This window comes from Mustela lutreola, chromosome 4, assembly GCF_030435805.1.
Source record: "Mustela lutreola isolate mMusLut2 chromosome 4, mMusLut2.pri, whole genome shotgun sequence".
Classification (NCBI taxonomy): Eukaryota; Metazoa; Chordata; class Mammalia; order Carnivora; family Mustelidae; genus Mustela; species Mustela lutreola.
The window spans coordinates 11,648,012-11,670,397 of NC_081293.1; the positions used below are offsets into that span (position 1 = coordinate 11,648,012).

At 46.7% G+C, this 22,386-nt stretch overlaps 1 protein-coding gene and 1 long non-coding RNA gene across 2 annotated transcripts in view; both read right to left on the minus strand.

Moving 5' to 3' along the window:
• Positions 1-20,386, minus strand: part of GRK5 (G protein-coupled receptor kinase 5) — a 209,569-nt gene extending 189,183 nt beyond the window's left edge. Inside the window, exon 1 of the mRNA XM_059173046.1 lies at positions 20,093-20,386. Within this exon, the coding sequence (XP_059029029.1) occupies positions 20,093-20,144 (52 nt within the window). The 5' untranslated portion in view covers positions 20,145-20,386. The remainder of the gene's footprint in view (positions 1-20,092) is intronic.
• Positions 720-12,485, minus strand: LOC131830626 (uncharacterized). Its single transcript, XR_009353249.1, has 2 exons — positions 10,002-12,485; positions 720-3,216 (listed from the first exon to the last, which is right to left on the minus strand). It is a non-coding gene; the product is annotated as an uncharacterized LOC131830626 (long non-coding RNA).
• Positions 20,387-22,386: the final 2,000 nt, after the last annotated feature.

Sequence of the window (22,386 nt, forward strand, 5' to 3'; positions counted from 1 at the left end):
GCGAGAGAGGAACATAAGCACAGGGAGTGGGAGAGGGAGAAGCAGGCTTCCCGCAGCGCAGGGAGCCCGAGGTGGGGCTGGACCCCGGGATCGTGACCAGAGCTGAAGGCAGACGCTTAACGACTGAGCCACCCAGGCGCCCTACATGCTTTGCTTTCAGAAAGATTTTATTTCTTTATGGTCCCAGCAAGCAAACTGACATTTACAAGGCACTAATTCCCATCCCCCTTCTCCAGATTACCTGATTTTTCCACTTGTATGTTGCAGGTTCACTATACAAAATCCAGGTTATACCAACCTCCATTCACTATGTCATGATCATTTCTCTGGGTCGGTAAGACTAGATCTCCATTAATTCTTAATGGCTACGGAGCAGTCCATTATTTGAATATGCCAAAATTCCTACTATCAATCCCCTAAAATGGTCAGTGAAATTGTTTCCTATTTCTGTCAAAAATACCCTCTACCATTTATAATATTCTATATACCATTTGTGCACTGTTTCTTTTTTTTTTTCCTTTAAAGATTTTATTCATCAATTTGACAGAGAGACAGCTATAGAACACAAGTAGGGGGAGTAGGAGAGGGAGAAGCAGGCTTCCCACCGGGCAAGGAGCCCAATGAGGGGCTCAACCCCAGGACCCTGGGATCATGACCTGAGCCAAAGGCAGATGCTTACTGACTGAACCACCCAGGCGCCCTTGTGCACTCTTTCTTTCTTTTTCTTTTTTTTTTTTTTTAAGATTTTATTTATTTATTTGACAGAGATCTCAAGTAGGCAGAGAGGCAGGCAGAGAGAGGGGGAGAAGCAGGCTCCCCACTGAGCTGAGAGCCTGATGCGGGGCTCAATCCCAGGACCCGGAGATCATGACCTGAGCCAAAGGCAGAGGCTTAACCCACTGAGCCCCCCAAGCACCCGTGCACTGTGTTTCTTAAGATGAAATCATAGAATTGGAATTTCAAGGTCAAGGGTTATATAATTTTAAGCCTTTTGATATATATATTGTCAGACTCCTTGAGAAAGACATCAATTTGCACTCCTATCAGCAAAGGGAGTGTAATGTTTGAAAGAACCTATCTACCCACACTTCCTTATCAATGTGTTACATTTTTGCCATTCTAAGATTCTGCATATACACAAGATTCGGTTTACAGGTGGGCTGAATATCTTTTCTTGTATAGTGAATCCCTATATAATGCCTCTCCTCTTCCCCTGGAAACTACCTCTCCACTTAATACCCCATCCTCCCTAGCTGTAACCAGAGCCATCATGTTGTTACCATTTCACCCCTACGGACTTCAAACTAAGAATCTAAGAATTGAAGCTTGCAATCTACATAAATTGTTCCAGAGCGATCCACCAACACAAGACAGGTCAAGTGGAGTCATTCCTTAGTTTTTCAAATCAGAACTGGGAGGAAAAGACCAGTCTCCGTCTACTGGTGCAAGTTGTAAAATAGGAAACCATGACATGTTCCCCTAACACACAGAAAGTGATGAGGAAATAGGAGGCTGGGAGAACACGAAGCAGATGGGAGAGAAGATGGAGAGTGCTAGAAGTGTTCAAGTTCTGGGTTACGGTGCTTCTGAGGCCATCCGGGTCCCTGTACCTCCCACCCTTCCTTGACATGCAAGACACCCCAGTTTCCCCCCAGATGAATTCTCATTTGCCTGTGCTTGCTCAAACTGGATTGCGGTCATTTGCGACCAAGATTGCTGCTTAATTAATAGAGCTTCTTTTGTAGCTATGCTTTCTTTTGTGAAATGCCTCCTCATGGTCTTTGGACATTTCTCTACGGAGCATTTCCTCCTTTTGATGGATTTCTAGGAGAGTATCTAATAGATTAAGGCAATTTTTCCAGTCTTGTCACCCAACTTTCAATTTTTGTTGTGATCACTTTTGCCAGAGATTCTTTTTTATTTTTTGCATTGTCAGCTATGTTAGCCTTTTTTCTTATAATATTCACTTATACTTTCTTCTAGAATTTTTATAGTTCTTTTTTTTTTTTTTTTTTACAAATCTAAATCTTCACTTCTGTAATTTGTTTGGTTAGCATGGGGTAGGAATCCAACGTTACGTCTTCCCCAATGATTCATTAGTCCCTTACCTCAGCACCAGTTCCTGAGTGAGCCATACTTTCCCCTTTTATCTGAAATGCTTCTATTACCATAAACTAAATTTTTACCTACACTTGGGTCTATATCGACATTCTTTTATTTGTATTCTTCACTGGGTTTCTGTACTCATGAGGGCATTAACCCCATGTGATGATGACAGAGATACCACTTTTTGCCACATACAGCCATAGAAAACCTAAGGGAAAGAGAACCACCAATCTTCTCAGCAGCCCCCTCGACTGTAAAATATGTGTGGCCAGTCAAGACAAGGCGGACGTCTAGACCAGACGTTGTGGGCAAATGAAGAAGTGGGTCAGGATTTGCCCAGAGTCTGCAAGAATGCTCAGCACTGCCCACTCCTATTCTAACCCCATGGGTGACAGCTGTGTCCCCAGTCACAAGCTTTGAAAAGCAGGCAATGCTTATCAACCTCTAACTCCTTGTGGGATGTCTCCAAGTCCACATGGCAATGTTGCTGTCACTCGTGCCTAGATGGAAAAGTCTCACATTTTCTCAACAATATTTGCTTATTGTTTTCTCTGGCCAGACAGAACACTGTGTATTTTTAAATTTTCCAGGAAGACTGTTTATTAAGACAATACAGTAAAGAGCAATCAAACTGTTTATTTTTGACTTCTGATTTAATTTTCTTTTCTATAATCCACTAAAGAAAATACTAGAATCATGCATTTGCCCTTCTTAGATTGCAGGCATCAGTTAAATTAGCAGTAGTAGGGTTTTTTTCCTGTTTGTTTCTATTACACATGTAACCCCTCCCAGCTCTAATTCTTTCCTTGGGGTAATTTTCATTTTAATGTGTAATGGCTGCTCTTCAAATTAACATCAAATCTTATTATGAAGCACCCACAGATGAATTACCATCAGTGGAAAATGCACCAGCAAATTCTCAGATCTGAAGTGAATAGAGCTCTAGAAATCACTCGGGCAAGGTGTACATTTATACATCTCTGAGAGGTCAAGCAATGTGCCAAAGCTCACACAGCATGTTGGTGGCACCTTCTTCCTTCCTCTTCAACCTCTTCATTAGAGGCATCAATAGAGCTTTCAGGGGAACTGAAACATCTTGGCTCAGGACACCTAAGAGCAAGAGAAGATACCCATATTACCTCGAAAAGGAAGAAAGTGGGTGTCTTGACCCCACCTCAGGAAGAAATTATTTAATGGCTATGTCCTTGACCTTTGTAGATGTGAGCAACACAATCTCCTCAGCTGATAATAGATTCTGATCCTAGGCTGAATGTGTCAGTTACTTGAATGTGACAGGCAAGGAAAGCACCGAGCTGGGAATCCAGAAGCCAGGGTTCTGGTTTCAATTTTAAGGTGGGAAGCACAGTTGTCTTCTAATATTAGAAGGGCCCCAGGCGTTCTTTCTGTCCACAGGTCCTGTCCCCATGCTATAATAAAACACCTTTCGGGGTGCCTGGGTGGCTCAGTGGATTAAGTGCCTGCCTTCAGTTCATGTAATGATCCCAGAATCCCAGGACCAAGCCTTAGGGCTGGCTCCTTGCTCCACGGGGAGCCTGCTTCACCTCCCATCCTGCTCACGATCTCTTTTTCTTGCTCTCTCTCTCTTGCAAATAAATAAATAAAATCTTAAAAACAAAACAAAATAACTTTCTGCACTGCGCGGGGATAAAACGGACCCCCACCCCCCAGCAAAGTGTGCTGCATTTATTCTCAATGCCTCCAAAGGGCAGAAGCAGAACTCACTGGCCCAGGTGTCCCTGGGCTTGACTGCAGATTTGGGTTTACCATCAGCATTTCTTGAGGCCCAAGGAGATAAAGGGAAAGAAAAAACCCAAGTCCCAGCCCTCCGGGAGGTTGCAATTTAGTGGGTAAAACAAGAAGCCTGTCTAATAAATATTTTTCTTACTTCAGTAGTTCAAAATAGGAGGGGCCGCTTGAGAGAGGGCATGAGTTCCCCAACCCTAGAAAGATTTGAGCAGAGGACAGAAACCAGATCCCAGGGAAGGTGCAGAGTCCTGTTTGGAGAGCCGGGTTGGAATAGAGGCTCAGCATCATCTCAGGACAGACTCCTAAAATCCTCAGAGTGGTGGTTCCCATGCCTGGCTTGGCTGATCCTCGGGAGTTTGTAAGATACAAATTCCTAGGGACTGCCCACGAGCTTCTGATTCAGATCATGGGCAGAGGTTTTTCTTATGGGCTGAATTGTGTCCAACGCCCCCCCCCCGCCCCTGCAAAAAAGATAGGTTGAAACCCTAACCCCAGCATTGACCTTATTTGGAAGGAGGGTCTTTACAGAGGTGAGTAAGTGAAAATGAGGTTAGTTTCTAAGGTACATAAAGGTTGAATCCCTATGTTGTACACCTGAAACTAATGTAATATTGTATGTCAACTACACCTCAATTTAAAAAAAAAAAATTTTGAGGGGCACCCAGGTGGCTCAGTGTGTTGAGCCCCTGCCTTCGGCTCTGGTCGTGATCTCAGGGTCCTGGGATCGAGCCCCGAGTCGGGCTCTCTGCTCAGCGGGGAGCCTGCTTCCTCCTCTTTCTCTGCCTGCTGCTCTGCCTACTTGTGATCTCTCTCTGTCAAATAAATAAATAAAATTTAAAATAATAATAATAATAAATAATTTGATGTTAAAATGAGGTTATTAGGCTAGGCCCTAATCCAGTTTGACTGGTGTCTTCTAAAAAGGGGAAATTAGGACACAGAGGCAGGCAGGCACAGAGGGAAGATCGTGTGAAGGGAGATAGCGAGAAGACAGACATCTAGAAAACAAGGAACGCCTGAAGCTACCAGAAGGAAGGAGTGAGACCTGGAACAGATCCTTCCCTAGCACCTCCAGACGGAGTGTGGCCTACCCACAACTTGATTTTGGCTTCTGTCCTCCAGAACTGTGAGACAATAAATTTCTGTGGTTCTAAGTTGCCCGTGGTATGGCACTTTGTCATCCTATTGGGAACAAATGCAGCCTGAGAATCGGCATCAGAGCTGCCGAGCTGCCTCAGAGGACAGAGGACAGTCCTGACTGGGGGCCTGGTCCTCTGCTGGAGATGGGCACTACTCTCTGCCTGAGCTTCCTTTCGTCCCTCCATGCAGAAGAAAGGAGCTCACGGAGATGACAGTGAGTTCACCGCCACCATCAGACTCATCATCCAATTAACGGGCCGTTTTTCTCAGTTTGGTCCACTCTGCTGCTCCCAGGCAGCAGTAAGCACTGGGGTATGAGCCAATGATCCACAGATGCCTCCAGGAGGAAAATGCCACCCTCCCCTCCAACGGTTACAAAAATACTGAAGACCCAAGGCTTCAGACGCTGGCTTCATGCCAAGCTTCTCTTGGAGGGAGACAAAAAGGGGAGGCAGGGCCAGTGACTTGTTTTTGTATTACTGTTTTTACTTGTGCTTTTGATTCTCAAGGTGGGACTCCTAGAACCCTCGCCAGGTAAATCACGTGCAAACCTTCAGTCAAAGTAGCTACCAGAGGAAGAACCCAGAAAATTCCACAGAGGAGAACGCCGTACTGGGTAAAAGGCCCGCAAGAGAGATTAAGGGGCCTCCCAAAGGGAGCACATGTGACACCTTTGAGGGAATTCGGGAAGAGCCTGCCTACCCCCAGATACACTTACAGATCTACGGCCTCCGTGAGCTAAAGTGTACTTCCCTGACGTTGTGCAAGTCCACAAAGACCCCGGGAACGGATGCACTGGGTGAGCGCCAGAGGAGAAGGGAGAGAAGTAGGTCCTTGCTGTGTGCCCTTGGAAAATCACTTTACCTCTCTGAGCTTGATTTCTCTTTCACAAACCAAAAGAAAAAGATGGAGAAGGACTGGCCAAGTCTAGGCTGGGGGGATGATCAAACGAAATAAATACCAGACCGTTTTTACGAAGCTGTGGGCTTGTTATCAGAGTCTTATGTTCCCTGCCCAGCCCACAAATGCAAAACCCAGGGGCCATGACATGGTCGCTGCCAAGGAAGTCTTTGACTGAACTTGATTTCCCTAATCCAAACTTTGAATACCACAGAAAAGATGGCTGTATTCTCAGAGGTGAAGGGTATTACATCCCAAGGTTTTCAAAAATGTCTTATCACACGTCCTCCTGTGTATCATGCTCCTTTCTCATAAGAAAATGTATTTGTACATCCCTAGGGCCACTTAACTCCACTTTATTTATTTATTTGACAGACAGAGATCACAAGTAGGCAGAGAGACAGACAGAGAGAGAGAGAGAGAGAGAGGAGGAAGCAGGCTCCCCGCCGAGCAGAGAACCTGATGCGGGGCTCGATCCCAGGACCCTGAGATCATGACCTGAGCTGAAGGCAGATGCTTTAACCCAATGAGCCACCCAGGAGCCCCTTCTTATTTATTTATTTATTTATTTGACAGACAGAGATCACAAGTAGGCAGAGAGGCAGGCAGAGAGAGAGGAGGATCCACTTTAGAAATTAGTATTATTTTTCCCAAAGTGGAGTGTGGGGTAGGGGGTGAGGAAACGCTATTAGGCAGATACCACCACAGGAAAAAAAAAAAAAAGCAAAAAACAAAACCTCAATCTTTAAATAAGTGTATCAAGATATTATACAATGTACAGGACACTCCCACACTATTTACAATATATTTAAAAATTGTAACACTGAGAGGCCTGGGGTGGCTTAGTAAGTTGAGCGGTTGAGAGACTGACTTGATCACAACTCAGGTCTTGATCTCAGGGCCATGAGTTCAAGCCCTGCATTGGGCTCCATGCTGGGCATGAAGCCTACTTAAGAAAAATAAACAAGGGCGCCTGGGTGGCTCAGTGAGTTGAACCTCTGCCTTCAGCTCAGGTCATGATCTCAGGGTCCTGGGATGGAGCCCCGCATCCGGCTCCCTGCTCAGCGGGGAGCCTACTTCCCCCAACCCCGTCAAATAAAGAAACAAAATCTTTTAATAAATAAATAAACAAACAAATAAGTAAACTGTAAGACCTAAATGGCCCACTGTAGGGGCTTGGTTAAATACACGATCAAACCAGGCCAAGACAAATGGCAACCACAGACCCCTTTGGAACCGGATAACCCTCAGGGTTATGCCAGAAGACCCCCAGCATTTCACTGAAACGATACTTGGTTTCCAAAGTGATTCACAATTTTTTCGCAGCACCCATCCATCTCAAGGGAAACTAGACACACAGATGTGGGGAAGCCCTACAACATGTTGTTGCCTGAAAACAGCTGCAAAACAGCATGTATACAGTCTGCCACTTGTGTAAACGGACGAGTGTGCTCACACGTGCACAGACACAGAGATCGGGAAGAATGACCCCCAGATGGGGATGGTGACTACCCCTGAGAGACAGGACTGGCAGCCGAGACACCTGGAAGGACAGAGATTTTTTACTTTCTTCTTGCTGATTTGCACTGCTCTTTGAACGCTTCTCTAGCAAACAGGTAGACTGGAGGAAATTTTTTTAGTCTTAAAAATGAGAGAAAATGACCCCTATTTAGCTGTGAGTCACAGCCGCGCACTGGATTCTTTTTCAAACGTCTCATGTGTGTCAGTACGGATGTTCCCAAGAGCTGGTAAAGCTGCAGAGGGCGACAGCTGGGGCGGAGCGTGGAGAGGGGTGGGTGCGGGGTCCGGGCTCTGGAGCTAGCAGAGGACCCTATGGTAAGTCACTCACCACTCTGAGCCTCCAATTCTTCACCTACAAGAATGGGGGAGGGGGCGCCTGGGTGGTTCAGTGGGTTAAGCCTCTGCCTTCGGCTCAGGTCATGATCTCAGGGTCCTGGGATCAAGCCCCGCATCGGGCTCTCTGCTCAGCAGGGAGCCTGCTTCCTCCTCTCTCTGCCTGCCTCTCTGCCTGCTTGTGATCTCTGTCTGTCAAATAAATAAATAAATAAATAAATAAATAAAAGAATGGGGGAGAGCAAAACACACTCACAGGATTACAAAGATCAATGAAAACCATGGACACAAAGGACTTTATCATTTTTAAGTGATTCTTTTAGAAAAAATGGGAGGGACTCCATTGTTCACCATTTCTCTTATCAGAACCTGCCACGTACACTGTAAGTATACACTAAATGCTGGATTTATGACTCTGGCAAGATGCAGAAGCCAATCCAAGGCTGTTCCCATCAGAATTTTGCTTCTGGGGAGTCCCTGAGCTCTCCTACTGAGAGTGGGTATTCAGAGCACAAGGGCCCGCACCCTGGGCAAATGGAATTATGAGCAGACACACATTCACTTCTAAACACCTGCCCAAGAAGAACCTGACTCTGAAATCCTTGACCCCCTCACACTCACTCCCGAGAGGTCTTCAAGCTGCCAAAGAGACGAGTGAGAAGACCAGACACGATGATATAAAACCATCAGCCACCCAGCAGTTACCAAAATGTAAGCCGAGACGTAGACTCGAAGCGTACCCAGAAACTAAGCCACACCTTCCTAACCCGTGCAACCACTGAGGAAATCAGGTTTGTCCTTCTTTAATTTATATTCTGTTATATGTTATAGAGAATTAAGCTTTAATTTTAAAAATCCCTCTAATTGGATACTACTGATGGGAAGACATCTGGGGCAAATATCTAGGCTCGGTGCATTCCATCCCAAGCAATGGTTAGTGGTCTGCAGAATGAGTGTGTGGCAAAATAACCAGTGGTTGCTAATTATTATATATCTCAGGGTTTGGCTTCATCCATAAAGCCCCGTCACGCTGGCTTCTTCCTCTCCAGAGAGGATTACAGAATTGACTGTTTAGACATTTTTTTTTCCTCCAACTTAACATACATTTTCCTTGTCTTAATTGGATCCAGCCTCTTTGGCCATAAGCAGAAAGGCAATTTTTCTATAACGATCGCATCCCTCGCATGGCAGGCCGACAGACTTTCCTAGGTCTGGAAGGATCGTTGGCTTCCTATTTTCTTTCCATTTGCTCAACCCTGTTCTAGTCGTGATGTGAAAAACATGTGAAGATTGTGTCCTAAGGTGCCTTCGAGTTAGCCAAAAAAGGTATGACGTTACCGGCATGAGACATCTCCTCCAACCCACACAGAGCCTCAGAATTCAGGAGAACTGTTTGCCCCGAGTGTTTTGGTCTAATGCAAATATTTATTTCTTCCAAAACAAGTAAAACAAACCACTTCCAAATTGGGGATGGGGGTGGGGGAGTTTGCCAGACATCTTTCACAGTTAAGACAAACATGTGGGAAACATTTTCCAATTTGCCCTAGACCCTTAGTTAATCTTTCTTAACTCATTTAATTGAATCATTGAATCATTTCCTAATTTACCATCTACTGTGACATCAAGGCCATTTCTTGAGGATCTTACTAACTTTCTCTGTTCTCCTCCTCTCCTCCATGTAACTTAGGTAAAACATCAGCCCGGCATTTCTTGAACACACGGGGCACATACGCCTCTGACAGACACCCTCCCTAATCTGTGACTTAGAGACGTGGGGGTAGGGACGCACGGCAGCACCAGGCCTGAGAAAAGTTGGATCTTGAGACATCCTTTGCCAGTCAAGTCTGGAGCCCCATTCTCTGTCCCCACCCCACCGCCTAGTTTTCCTAGAGCTTGGTTGGAGTTCCTTCCCACAGATGTTATCTGAACATCCCCACAAGCTCTTCCTGAATGCATTAACAGACAACATTAAGATGAAGCAGAGCACGTTTCTGCACCAGCCCTCCCAAAGCTGTTTTCCTGGGCCATTTGTTGACCTCTCCAGCTTGTTTTCATTTTACAAGTGGTGTAAAACCTTTGCCAAGACGGAATTCCATTTTCAAATGAGGTTTCACAAGACCTTTTATCAGATAGGCTGACCAATTACACTGGCTGGGTTCTCTCTGGCCTGTACTTGGGCAACCCTGTCCTTCACCCCTCTTCTCTTCTTGAAGTGGTGAAGTCTGGAGGCTCACCTTCTCTGCAGCAGCAGATCAAAGGCTTGAGTTCCTGTCCCCTCACTACCAGGCAGTGACACCATGCTGCCTCCCCTCCAGCACCTCGGTTCTGACAGGGACCCCTAAGAAGAGACTCTTGGTTGGCAAAGATCCTCGAAAAGGAAAGCTGCTAAGTTAATGCATCCCGTAGACATACATACACACACACACACACGTTAATACGGCCTCTAAGTGCAAACACCTATAAACTTACCACTGAAAAATGGGAAGGGGTTAACACTGAGAAGCCTCTCTGGGTGGAAAATGCTGCTTCACACACTCTCTCTGAAACGGAGAGGGGGACCCCCTGCAATCGGGCAGAGGAATCACTCTGGTGGGTCCCCCCCTCCTCTAGCACCCTAGTCCGATTCTTTTGAATTCAGTGAAGAAAACTGCAACCATCTGGGCACACACCTAAGGTACCATCAGGCAGAGACGCCTCGTGACAAGGGTTTCCCAGGGGGAGCAGGTATCTAAGGAAGGGCGGACAGGGGGCAGATGTGATCTGCACGTGCTATGCTGATGCCAGCAGGAACTAGCCTGCCCGGAGCCCATCTATGGGTTCTGGCAAGGAAACGGAGGAACATGCTGCCAACGACATATCCCCACCACCACCCATCTGGTTTAATGCCCTGTCCCTTGGGGACAATTCTGCGGCTTCTCAAGATTCTCTCGGAGCCCTGCCAGGAGGAGATGCCAAGAGGCTGACTGTCTCTTTTGATGTGTCGGTATGTGCGAGGGATGGGGGAGACCATGCAGGTGGAAGAACACCAGTAACGGGGCTACAGAAAGGACCAGAGCTGCCTTGCATGCGTGCATGCATGCGCGACACACACACACACACACACACACACACACCAATCACAGATTCATTTGAGTTGGTAAACAGTTCTACTTGTTTGTTTGGGTTTTGTTTTTTTTTAAGATTTTATTTATCTATTTATTTGAGAAAGCATGAGCACGAGTGCTGGAGAGGAGCAGAGGGAAAGGGAGAAGCCGAGTCCCGACATGGGGCTCGATCCCAAGACCCAGGAATCAAGACCTGAGCCAAAGGCAGATACTTAACGGACTGAGCCACCCAGGTGCCCCAACAGTTCTACTTTAAAATGCAAACACCTATGGGAGGATTCACCTATCAGTAGTCACTCACAACCTAGTAAGAATTACCACAACCAATGGCTCTCAAATTGGCATTGACCTGAAATCAGGATCCATGAGGACAATTATATTCCAATTACACCCCTTTCCTAGGAAATGGGACAGAGACCCTCTTTCTCTTCTGTAATTGCAACCTCATGGGCATTCACGTTTAGAAACCATACCGCCCTGAGCGACAGGTTTGTTTTTTTGGCTTACGTTACACGGGAGGGGAAAGATTTATTTTGGAACATTAAAGGATTCTGGAGGGTCGCTCTGCGAAAGTCCACAGTTCAAGTGACTTCCTTTCATCTCCGTCTCACTGTGAACCAGAGGAATCTCCATTCTAGCAAGTGGAGACCAGACAGTAGACCAACGGAGAAGACTGGGGGCAGTCGGTGTGCCCCCTCCCCGGGCTCTGCCACTTCACAACATGGGAATCATCTTATCTGTTTATCTGAGTTTCTTTGGCTTTCTGCACATTCCCTGGAAGTTGTCCTTTGAGTTTCATTTCATTGCTGCCTTTTAAAAAAAGACTGATACTCCACAGATTACAAATTCCTAGGGACCAAGCAGGCCCTGTGAAATTAGCCTAATTTATTACTGACTTCTGTCAGGAGGATGTTACCAGTTGATTCTTTGGCACAACTTCAAATAGGGTTCCTTGCTTCAGACACCGAAGAAGGGCAACTAACTATTTGAGTGTTTCAAATGCTTACGCCGCTTTCTAAGTGTGCTCTAACGGGGTTATCTTCAAAATCTTTTAAATATCACAGGAAACAGTTTTTAAGGAGAAAGCATTTTAAAGTGGACACAAAGATGCTGTGTTTTTGACATCTCTCTTTATGATTTTATTTCAGTCTGTATTGTTCAGAAGACATGGAAAGCCATAAAATTGTTTTACCTATTTTCACCCTCCTTTAAAACAACTTTCTGAAGTCCATAGAAAGAGCTGGGTTGTTTTTTGGGTTTTTCTTGTTTTGTTTTTTTCCTTCCTTCCGTGGATCTACCATACATACAATGTTTTTTTCTCAATAAAATGACTGTTTCAAAATATCCTCACATCAGGAGTTTCAAGAAGGAACACAGGGCTCTGTCGGTATCTATAATACACACTTAATTTGAATCAGGAAAGTCGGTTGCTCAACCTAGGCAAATTTCCCAACAAGATATGAAAAAAAAGAAAAAATATGGCTGGCTCACCACCACCAGTATCTGTGAGTGTCCCTGAACTAAATTTGTCTCCAAAGTGACTCAGTCCTAATCCCTCATCCCCCAGCTCCCACCCTGCCTCTGTCTCTTTCCCTCTCTCTTCTCCAGACCCGCCCCATTTCTCCCTCTTCCCCGCCCTTACCTCCCCGCTATTTTCATGTCAGAAGTTTAGGGGGTTATCACCCTCTTCTTCAATTGAATGTGTAGAACTCTGAAGCAGCTATGTCCAAATGAACTTTCAGCTGTGCTAGGAATGTCCCGTATCTGTGCAGTCCAACAAGGGAGCCGCTGGCTGCATGAGGCTCCTGCGCACTTGAAATGTGGTCAGCCTGCCTAAGGAACTGAATTTTTTCATTTTAATTCATTAAAATATAAAGAAGCACATGTAGCTAGTAGCTACCACGTTGGACAGCACACCGATTTAAAGGACTAGAGAGCTTTAACCCTTCCAGGTCATTCCAGGTGACAGGCTGCATTCCTCAAATCAATCCCAACAGAAAGCTAGAAAGGAAGGCGCCCTCCAGCACCTTCACTCCAGAACTGTGGCCCAGCAACCGCACCCAGGCCACGGCCCTAGAAAGACCTCCAAAGTTCCACCTGGAAGGCTCCCCCGGCACACCAGTTCTCCTCTTAGATCTTCTCATTTCCCCACTAAATGGTCCTCTTGCCCTTGTTTTCAGTGTTTTCCATCTGTAGGAGCTGACCATAATCAAACACAATGTCTTGGAAAATTAGCGGTTGTCTTCCACATTTCGGGCCTATCCCTCAAGTGTGACCTTTGGATTATCCTTAAATCCTATTTTTGGTCCCTCAGGCTATTTTCCAAGTTCTTGGAACAGCTAAGTCAATATGGTGACCTAGCGAAGCAGGTCACAGCACTGTGGACTTTAGCTTTGGGTGGGGGGGAATCTAGTTCAACTCAAATCTGATTTACCAATTTAAAAGCCTGAGATGATGATGCTGTTGACAGGCCCAAAGCCACCTGCAGCGGCACTTCTGTGAGGCTGACACCCCCCCACAGGGCCCTTCAACAGCCAGATGTTGAATGAATGAGTGAATGAGTGAATGAATGAATGGTTCCACCCTTGTAAGAATCCCCAAAGACAATTTGAGAACGGTTTTCTCTAAACGAGGAACTGAGGAGGGGGAGGTTATGATCTAATTTTAGAGGTAACTGCCTTCTTTTTATTTTATCTTATTTTATTTTTTTATTTTTGTAAAGCTTCTATTTATTTATTGAGAGAGAGAGAGAGAGAGCCCGAGCTAGAAGAGGGAGAGGGAGAAGTAGATTCCCCTACTGAGCAGGGAACCCAGCTCCAGGCTTGATCCCAGCACCATGGAATCATGACCTGAGCCGAAGGCAGATGTTTAACTGACTGAGCCACCCAGATGCCACAACTGCCTTCTTCTTAAAACACAGCATGATGGGTACAAAGTGGAGTGGATCCTCCAGTGTTTGGATGGTACCAATGGAACAACATGGTCTTCACTCCAAAAAGACCGGTTTTAAGAAGTTTGATTTACTGATTAAAATTTTTGCAATCTTTAGGATATTTTTAAATAAAAATTTTCACTGAAGTAATACAGAATGTGGGTTTTTTTTTTTTTTTTTTTTTTAAGATTTGAGTTTATCTATTTGACAGAGAAAGAGAGACGGTGAGAGAGGGAACACAAGCAGGGGGAGTGGGAGAGGGAGAAGCAGGCTTCCCGCTGAGCAGGGAGCCTGATTGGTGGTGGGGGGGGGGGGGCTCAATCCTAGGACCCTGGAATGATGACCTGAGCCAAAGGCAGACACTTAACGACTGAGCCACCACCCCCAGAATGTTTTAAAGTAGCAATCACTCCTACTATCTAAGCCTGTACAATCCATTTTAATCATTTTAAAATCACATTTTAAAACCCTTTTTCTTCACTATTCTATTTTGGTGTGAGGTGTGGGGGTGGGGGGAGCAGGACCGGAGAAACTCTTCTTGGTTGGTTTCTTTCTGTCTTTCTTTCCTTCTTTCTTCCTCTTAAGATTTATTGATTTGAGAGAGAGAGCAGGAGTCAGGGAGAGGCAGAGAGAGAGACTTTCCAGAAGACTCCCCACTGAGGATGGAGCCTGATGAGGGGCTCCACCCTATGACCCTGAGATCATGACCTGAGCAGAAACCAAAGGTCGGAAGCTTAACGGACTAAGCACCCCAGGCGCGCCTCCTGATTTCCTTTTCTGTGGGGTCACCTGTCTGTGGTCACGGTCTATGGTGCTCTCAAGTTTCTGCTCAGTTGCATGGTCGACTGTGGTTAATATACTTTTATAACCATAGATGGTTTTTATTTCAAAAAAAGTCTAAATATTATAATGCTTTACCTTGAGCCACAAATATCTCGGCAACAAATATGAACTTTAAATACTGCCCACAGGGGTGCCTGGGTGGCAATAATCAGCTAAGCATCGGACTCTTGATCTCAGCTCAGGTCTTGATCTCAGGTCCTGAGTTCAAGCCCCATTTCAGGCTGCACGCTGGGCATGGAGCCTACTTAAAAAATTTAAAAGACAGGGGTGCCTGGGTGGCTCAAAGGGTTGAGCCTCTGCCTTCAGCTCAGGTCATGATCTCAGTGTTCTGGGATCGAGCCCCGCATGCATCTCCCTGCTCAGCAGGGAGCCTGCTTCCCCCTCTCTCTCTGCCTGCTGTTCTGCCTACTTGTGATCTCTCTCTCTGTCAAATAAATAAATAAAATCTTCTAAAATTTTTTAAAAATAAAATAAAATAAAAACAAATACTGCCCACAGTCCTGGATGGTTTCCCAAGAACACTGGAAGTTCCCAGGTATGGGCTGAATAGCCCTTGGTAAAGGTAGATTTGGACGTATATTGGGCTCTTCCCTGAATCCTCTTAGACATTACTGAAGTCTTCAGCCCAGACCCAAAGGCTATCATTTACCAAGCCACGACAAGAGCTACAGCTTCCGAAGACATCATTTCAACAAGGATTAGTTTGGGCACTGGAAGAGTTTGGGCACTTTGGAGTTTAGAATCTGACAAGCAGCAGCTAAGCTACTGAAAGAGAAGAGTCTTGTGGGCATTGATCTGATGATTTTCAAAACAAGCCGCTGGATTCATTAAAATCATCACTTGAAATCTTTCTGAAAGAGAGCGAGCCATTCTGAAAACACCGCTTTTGTTTCCTCTACCTCAAAGTCATCAGTACTGAAAAGACACTTGCAAAAAATAAAAGGCAGGTTTCATTTAAGAGCATTGTACTTAACAGGGCAGGCAGTTTCCTACCAGGGGTGAACCCTGCAGCTCTCAGCTCAGTAAGATTGAAGGGAGAAGCCCTAGGGAGGACCAAGTATGCCTGCCTGTCGGTGACAGTGAGGAAGGAGTCGGTAAGTTTCAGAGACATTCCAGTGTTCTCATAATGAAATACACTGACATGTCGGTTTCATCATCCTGAACCAGGGGTACGAGGGAGAGGGAAGGAAGCACGGGCTTCCAGCCGTGTGATGGAATACGGAGTCGGTCCTGGCAGAGGCTGCCTTTCACCAGCTGGATGTAGGTTCCCACCCCCCTCCCACCATCCCTAACCTCTGCTGGCAAGAGCTTCACCAGGTCCCTAATCTTGATCATCAGGAAGATCCAGGCCAACAAGCCACAGAGTTCTCTGAGAGAAAAGTTCCTATACATTCTGCTTCTCGGAAATTTGGACCAATGGCAAAGTCATTACATTTCTGACTTCTGGCTTCCTGGGCTCAGTGCCTGCTAGGATCATGCTCAGGAAAATGTGATCAGTACTCCCTCTGTCATGGTTATTGATCAGATATGGCTATGGCTGGCCTGTGAAGAAAGGTGAGCCCTTGCAAAACTGCTTCTTCACCACCGTTCACTCAAGAGTGAGGCAAGACATCTAGAATATGAGAAAAACATAAAAACCTTTGGTGCAATAATAAAACCAGAAAGAAACACACAAAAGACACTCTGCAAACACTCTTTCTCCCTCTTATTTCGACACCAGGTTGCTTGCCACTTTTCTGAGATTCTAAAATGTAAATAGATAGATAGATAGTCTGGGTCTCTTTTCATTAAATGCTTAATCACTAAGCTCATTTCCATAAATTGGCATGAATTCAGTCTCATATTCTTTTTTTTTTTCTTAATCACTTTTTAGAAAAGTAATCTAAAATTTCTAAGAGTGACCAAGTCATGAGACTTTTCTCATAAGACCAGGACAAACAAACAGCCCACAAGGTACATTTGGGAGGTTTAATATTCTGAACTTAGATGATCAGATCTATCTTTTCTTATTTCAAAACAACTTTCATAGGGGCATCTGGGTGGCTCGGTGGGTTAAAGCCTCTGCCTTCGGCTCAGGTCATGATCCCAGAGTCCTTGGATGGAGCCCCGCATGGGTCTCTGTGCTCTGTGGGAAGCCTGCTTCCTCCTCTCTCTCTGCCTGCCTCTCTGCCTACTTGTGATCTCTGTCTATCAAATAAATAAATAAAATCTTTAAAAAAAAAAAAAAAAACTTTCACAAAGGTGTGATTTGTTTGCTATGTTTTATAATTACTTACAATGACTCATTTTACTCTAAACCACTTAAAGATTTCCTATGTTATTGATATATTCATGTTTTCCCTTTATACATATTATGGTAAGAATCTGAATTTACGGTGAACTAAGAAGCCATTTGCCTTTAAGAATGCATAACAATAATGAGAGATAGGATCCAGAATTACCCACCAACATGGACAATTACAATTTCCTTTACAGCATTTGTAAAGTGCATCTGTCTTTCTTCAAGGCCTGTTTCTCTATTGTTCAGGACAAATGTGACTTTTACTTGAAAGCCACATTTTAAATTGTTTACAGTATATTTTGTTAAGTGAAGTAAATTAAATTTCACATATGCCCATTATATTTCTCATCTGTGACCTTTCATAAGAGACTTCATGTAAGAAGAACTTTTAAACATTCTAAACAACTCAGATTATTAAGTATACTATAAATTTTACATTAGATGTTTCACTAAACTGACTGAAATTTTCATTTCCAAATATCTGGATAATGGGATTGGGGGGGTTCCTTAATTTAAAAGAATGACTTCAAGAATATGATAACTGAAAAGAGAAAAATAAATTGATTTTATTTCTAAAATCTTCCATACTAACTAGAATATAGGTGCTCAAAGATTTAATAAAGACCCAAAAGAAGAAAGTGGAAGCACATAAAATCGGAGATTCTCTTTAAATGTAAGAAAGGAAGATGAAGAGAAACGCAAATTCAGAAAATGAAGTGTCAATGTCAGTGATTAATTTTTTTCATTCATGTCTCTCCCTTTCCTTACAGACAAGGACCTCTCCATTTCAAAGGGATGAAGCTATTTTCTCACCATGAGATGATTCCCAAACTCTCCAACAGAAACTGAAAAGACTTTCAAAGGCAAAGGAAGTGAAAGGCACATTCTCCAGCACTTTTGATCACTGTAATTCAGTCATTCCATAGATGCTTCCAGCCTGCAGTTCTCTTCCCTAAAGTTCTGAAAAAAACAATCTGTTAGCCTGCCAAACAAAAATATCAGGCAATGAAAAAAAAAAAAAAAAAAAGAAAGAAAGAAAGAGAGGAAAAACTAGAAAGACTAATTTTGGGAGAGAAAATTGACAACACTTTGCCAACTCCAAGCAAAACATTTTAAAAGAAGCAACCAGGGGCACCTGGGTGGCTCAATGGGTTAAGCCTCTGCCTTAGGCTCAGGTCATGATCTCAGGGTCCTGGGATCAAACTCTGCTCAGCAGGGAGCCTTTTTCCTCATCTCTCTCTGCCTGCCTCTCTGCCTACTTGTGATCTCTCTCTCTCTCTCTGTCAAATAAATAAATAAAATTTTTTAAAAAATAATAAAAGAAGCAACCAAAGGCTGAGGGAAGAAAAAACCCAGGAGAACGAACGTATAGAGCATAGATCTAAGGAACAGGATTCCTCCTTAAAGGAGTAACCAGTGAAACTTGCAAAGCCTCCAGCACTATCATATCCAGTGATTTCCCAAGAAATAATTTCAGAATGGAGGGAGGGTGGAAAACTTTCCCAGCCCCCAAGCCCTAAGATGTACAACCATGTCCCACCACTAGGTGGCGGTTGCAGCGGCGGCGAGAGCGGGGGCTGTTTTCTCCGCTTTTTTCCCTCCCGGACGCACAGCCCTGTCCAGGGGAGAGTCCACTCGTCCCCACCTTGATCCAGTTCGCTAAAACGGCAGGTTCGGTAGAAAGAAAGAAGCTCAGGCCTTAGAAACCTGAAGTCCTCAAGTAACAGCCACTCCTACAAATCTGTTCACATTAAAGCTGAGCAAGGGAGGGGGGACGGACCAGCATATTTTAAACTCTGCTGGGGTTTTCAAAGCAAACCTTCCAGGAGGCTTTAGAGCGACAAGTGACGACAAAATCACGACGTGAACGCTGGTTTGAGTTACTGGGTCGCGCATCACCCACCGGCACAGCGTGTACATAGCCACAAGGGGATGGAACTGCCTGGGTAAACATGAATCGTTTTATTGCTGGCCAGAAATTCTTCCTTCATTCATCAAAGTGGGTGAATGAAAATATTAAGTAGGTAAGGCATTTTCGTGGACTGCTCCCTGAGTAGCCCTCTGAAGTCAAGACCTTACTTAGGCTGCCTTCTACCTTGGGTGTCAAAGAAAGCCTCCTCCCATGAAAGGGAAAAACCACTTCCCCTTTTTGTAAAACGGCTGCACGCCAGAGCTCAAATCTTGGCAAAAGAGATGTTACATAAATTCCAGGTGTTCCTAAATATGTATGTTTACACGCAATCATTTTAGGAAGCATCTAAGTTTCTGGGCCACTTTTCTTTTCTTTCTCTCACTCTCTTCTTTTCCGTCTCATGGAAGAGTTAAAATGTGTGTTTACAGCTTTGACTTAGGCTCTTACCCACTTCGCTTTGACGATATTTCCTGCCAGCTAAACGCAGGAAATCTAATAATGAGCACCCAAAACGCATCTAAGCACCCAGCACACTTACCTTTCTTTTCTTAACTGAACCGAGATCAGACAGTTCAGTTATCTCTTCCTCCCATCACCAAAGGGGGGGGGGGGCAACTCTGAAATTCTGAATTATTTTCTAGGTGATTTGTACAGCCATATCTCCCGTAATTCTATGAACGGGCTAATTCCTTAACATCTCACTTTGCCTTTAAAAGGCTTCCTTCCACACGACGGGATTTCCCTAAGAAACATTCCCAGTGGATGGTTTCCAGCAATAGCCTATATCAACTCAGCCTGCGCAAGCAAAGACTTGGCTTCTGCTAATTCCACCCCCCCACACCCGCCCCAACACACACACCGATTCACACTCACAGAACCATCCCGGGCCGACTCGAAAAGCTATTTTGTTTGCATGTTTGCCCATCTCTTCCTGAATGAATGCTTTTCCAACTGACCTTTCAACAGCTGCCGAGATGGCAGGGTCTGTAAGGTTAGAGCCGGAAACTAAGGGAGATTTTAGCATCTTAATCCCTGCAACCTCGACCTTTCTGCTTCTCTACCCGAGTCCATATTCTCGGAGCCCAAGGGCAGGACCCCTGAAGCGTTTGCAGAGCAGCCCTCCGAGGTGTCCTGCTCGCGACCAACTCACTGCGGGCATCCTGCACACGCACAGCCCCAGCCTACACGCCGCCCGACGCCCGCACCCTGGCCCGCGGCGAATACGCCAGGCACGCACCAGCCCTGCCTCTTACCTTCCCTGGCTTTCAGCAAGACCGTGTTGGCCACGATGTTTTCCAGCTCCATTGACAGTCGGCGGTCAGCGAGGGAGCCTGCCGGCGGGGCTGTCAGCTGCTGGGGGTGCTGCCGCTGCTGCTGCCGCTGCTCGGGCTGCCGCCGCTGCTGCCGGAGCCGGGAGCCGGGAGCGAGCAGCCCGCCTTGCCTACCGCATTATTCCTGCTCTTATCCCTCGGAGTTTTCCCCCTCTGCAAAGAGGAGCCGCCGCCGCCGCTTCTTCCTCCCTCTGTGTCCCCCCTCCCCCCTCCCTCAACAGTCTCCCCCCCACCCCCCACCCTCCGCGTTTCTCTGTCACTCCATTCTCCACCCCTCCGTCTCCCTCCGATGCTTTAATGCTTCGGATGCTTCTGCCTCCCCTCCGTCCCTCCCGGGGGTGTGGTACTAGCAGGCTCGGGTGGTCGCACTGCGCAGGCGCCAGGCGGGCCGCGCCTCCTGCCTCGGCGATCGTGGCTCGGGGCCTGCTGGGACTTGTAGTCCTGAGGGCGCGCCGCCCGAGCCGGAGTGGCGCGCGGGCTTCCTGACTCGGAAACCTGCCCGGGGACTTGCACCCGGTCTGAAAGCGCACGTGGCCCGGGGAGGCTAGGGGTAGCCCGGGGAGGCCCGGGCTGCGAGGGGCAGCGGGCGAATCAAAGGCGGCCCGGCCGAGCCGTAGCCCCCAGTCCTGGGGCCAGGCTCCCTCTGGCCCGTTTCCCGCCTTGCCGAGAGCGGGGAAAGCGAAGTGCACAGGCCACGGCGGCGGCGGGCGAAGCGCCGTGTTCCGGCAGGAGCCGGTGCGGGCCCTGGCAGCCCCTCGGGGCGTGCTGGAGTGGGAGGAAGGTCAGCCCGGGGGGGCTGCGCACGCTGAGGCCGGCCCGTGTGCGCCGTCTCACACGCACACGCGCCGGGACGCTGACAAAGGTGTACTTTGTTTCCTCCGAGGGCGCGAAGGGGTCTGCGAGTCGGCGGCCTCCCCGCGCTGGTGGCCGCGCGGTCCGAGCGCCCCCTGGTGGCCGCGGGTGCGGCTGCGCGGCGGCGGGTCCACGCGGACCGCGCCCCCCTGGGCTCGGGACCGCCCCCGCGCGCCTGGCCGGCACTCGGGGGATCTGGGCGTGGGAAGCGGCTCGTTCAGCTAATAAAGTGCCTTCCGGCAAGCGGGGCCCGTGAATTCACGACCCTCATTACAGTCAAATATTACGGGTTAGAAGAAGGTACCGGAATCGCCCGGGTCGGCCGTGGAGAGCGGTAATGAGTAACCACGCGGAGCCCTTGTTGGAAAGACGCTTTCAAATGACGGGTTTATTTATCTTGGGGCTCTGAGCGCCTCTCCGCGCTATGCTCAGAACATGAGATTTCAGAACTCTTCCGCCTCTCTTTCTTGCTTTCTTTGAAGGTCCCACTCCTGGGAAATGGGCCCTCGGACCCCCGAGGTCTGCGAGGCCTACGGGAGGTGGGGGAGGGGCGGCTGGCCCCAAGGAACAATGAGGCCTTTGCCTCCTCTGCATCCTGCGGGCCGGATATCCGCTCAGAAGCGGCTCTGGGCCCTCTCTGCTAAAAAGGAGGAAACCTTCTGTCCCCAGGGCTGCCAGGAAGTGCCAGGGGGTGCTGGGAGAAACGGAGAACAATTACTACACATGGGAGAATGTGCAGAAACCAATACTTTCGAAGCCTTGGAAACCAGAATGGGCGCAGATTTTAACAGCACAGAATTGTCTTGTTCCTGATGCTATATACTCACCACCGCCGCCGCCACCGCTTCCTGGTGTGTGGATTTGGGTCAGTGGGTCTCCCTGGGCCTGACTTAACCCGTCTGCAGAGCCGGGACAATCACAGTTTGCCTGCAGATGACTTTTTAGGAATCTTCCACTCCAGGAATTACTGTCCTGAGCAACCCAGGCTTCGTCTTGACTATATATGCACCCAGAGCCCTAACTTATAACGATAGGGTATTTCTCAGAGAGAATCCTAGAGCTGGCAGCGTATCAGAGCTCGCCAACTACAATGGTCACTTGCTACTTAACCGGGAACCTAAGGCCTGCTGTAGCCCAAAGTTTTTGTGGCTAACATAAAAGCAAAACAAAACTAAAGCTGAATGCCTTTTAGGTGGTTTGTGCCTCGTGGCAGCCTTCCTAAACTTTATGTACATATAGATTACCTGGGGATCTTGTTAAAATGCAGATTCTGTTCCACTAGGTGGGTCCTGAGATTCTGATGTTTCTAACAAACACCAAGGTTCTGTCAATCCTGCGGGTCAGTGGACCACACTTTTGAGTAG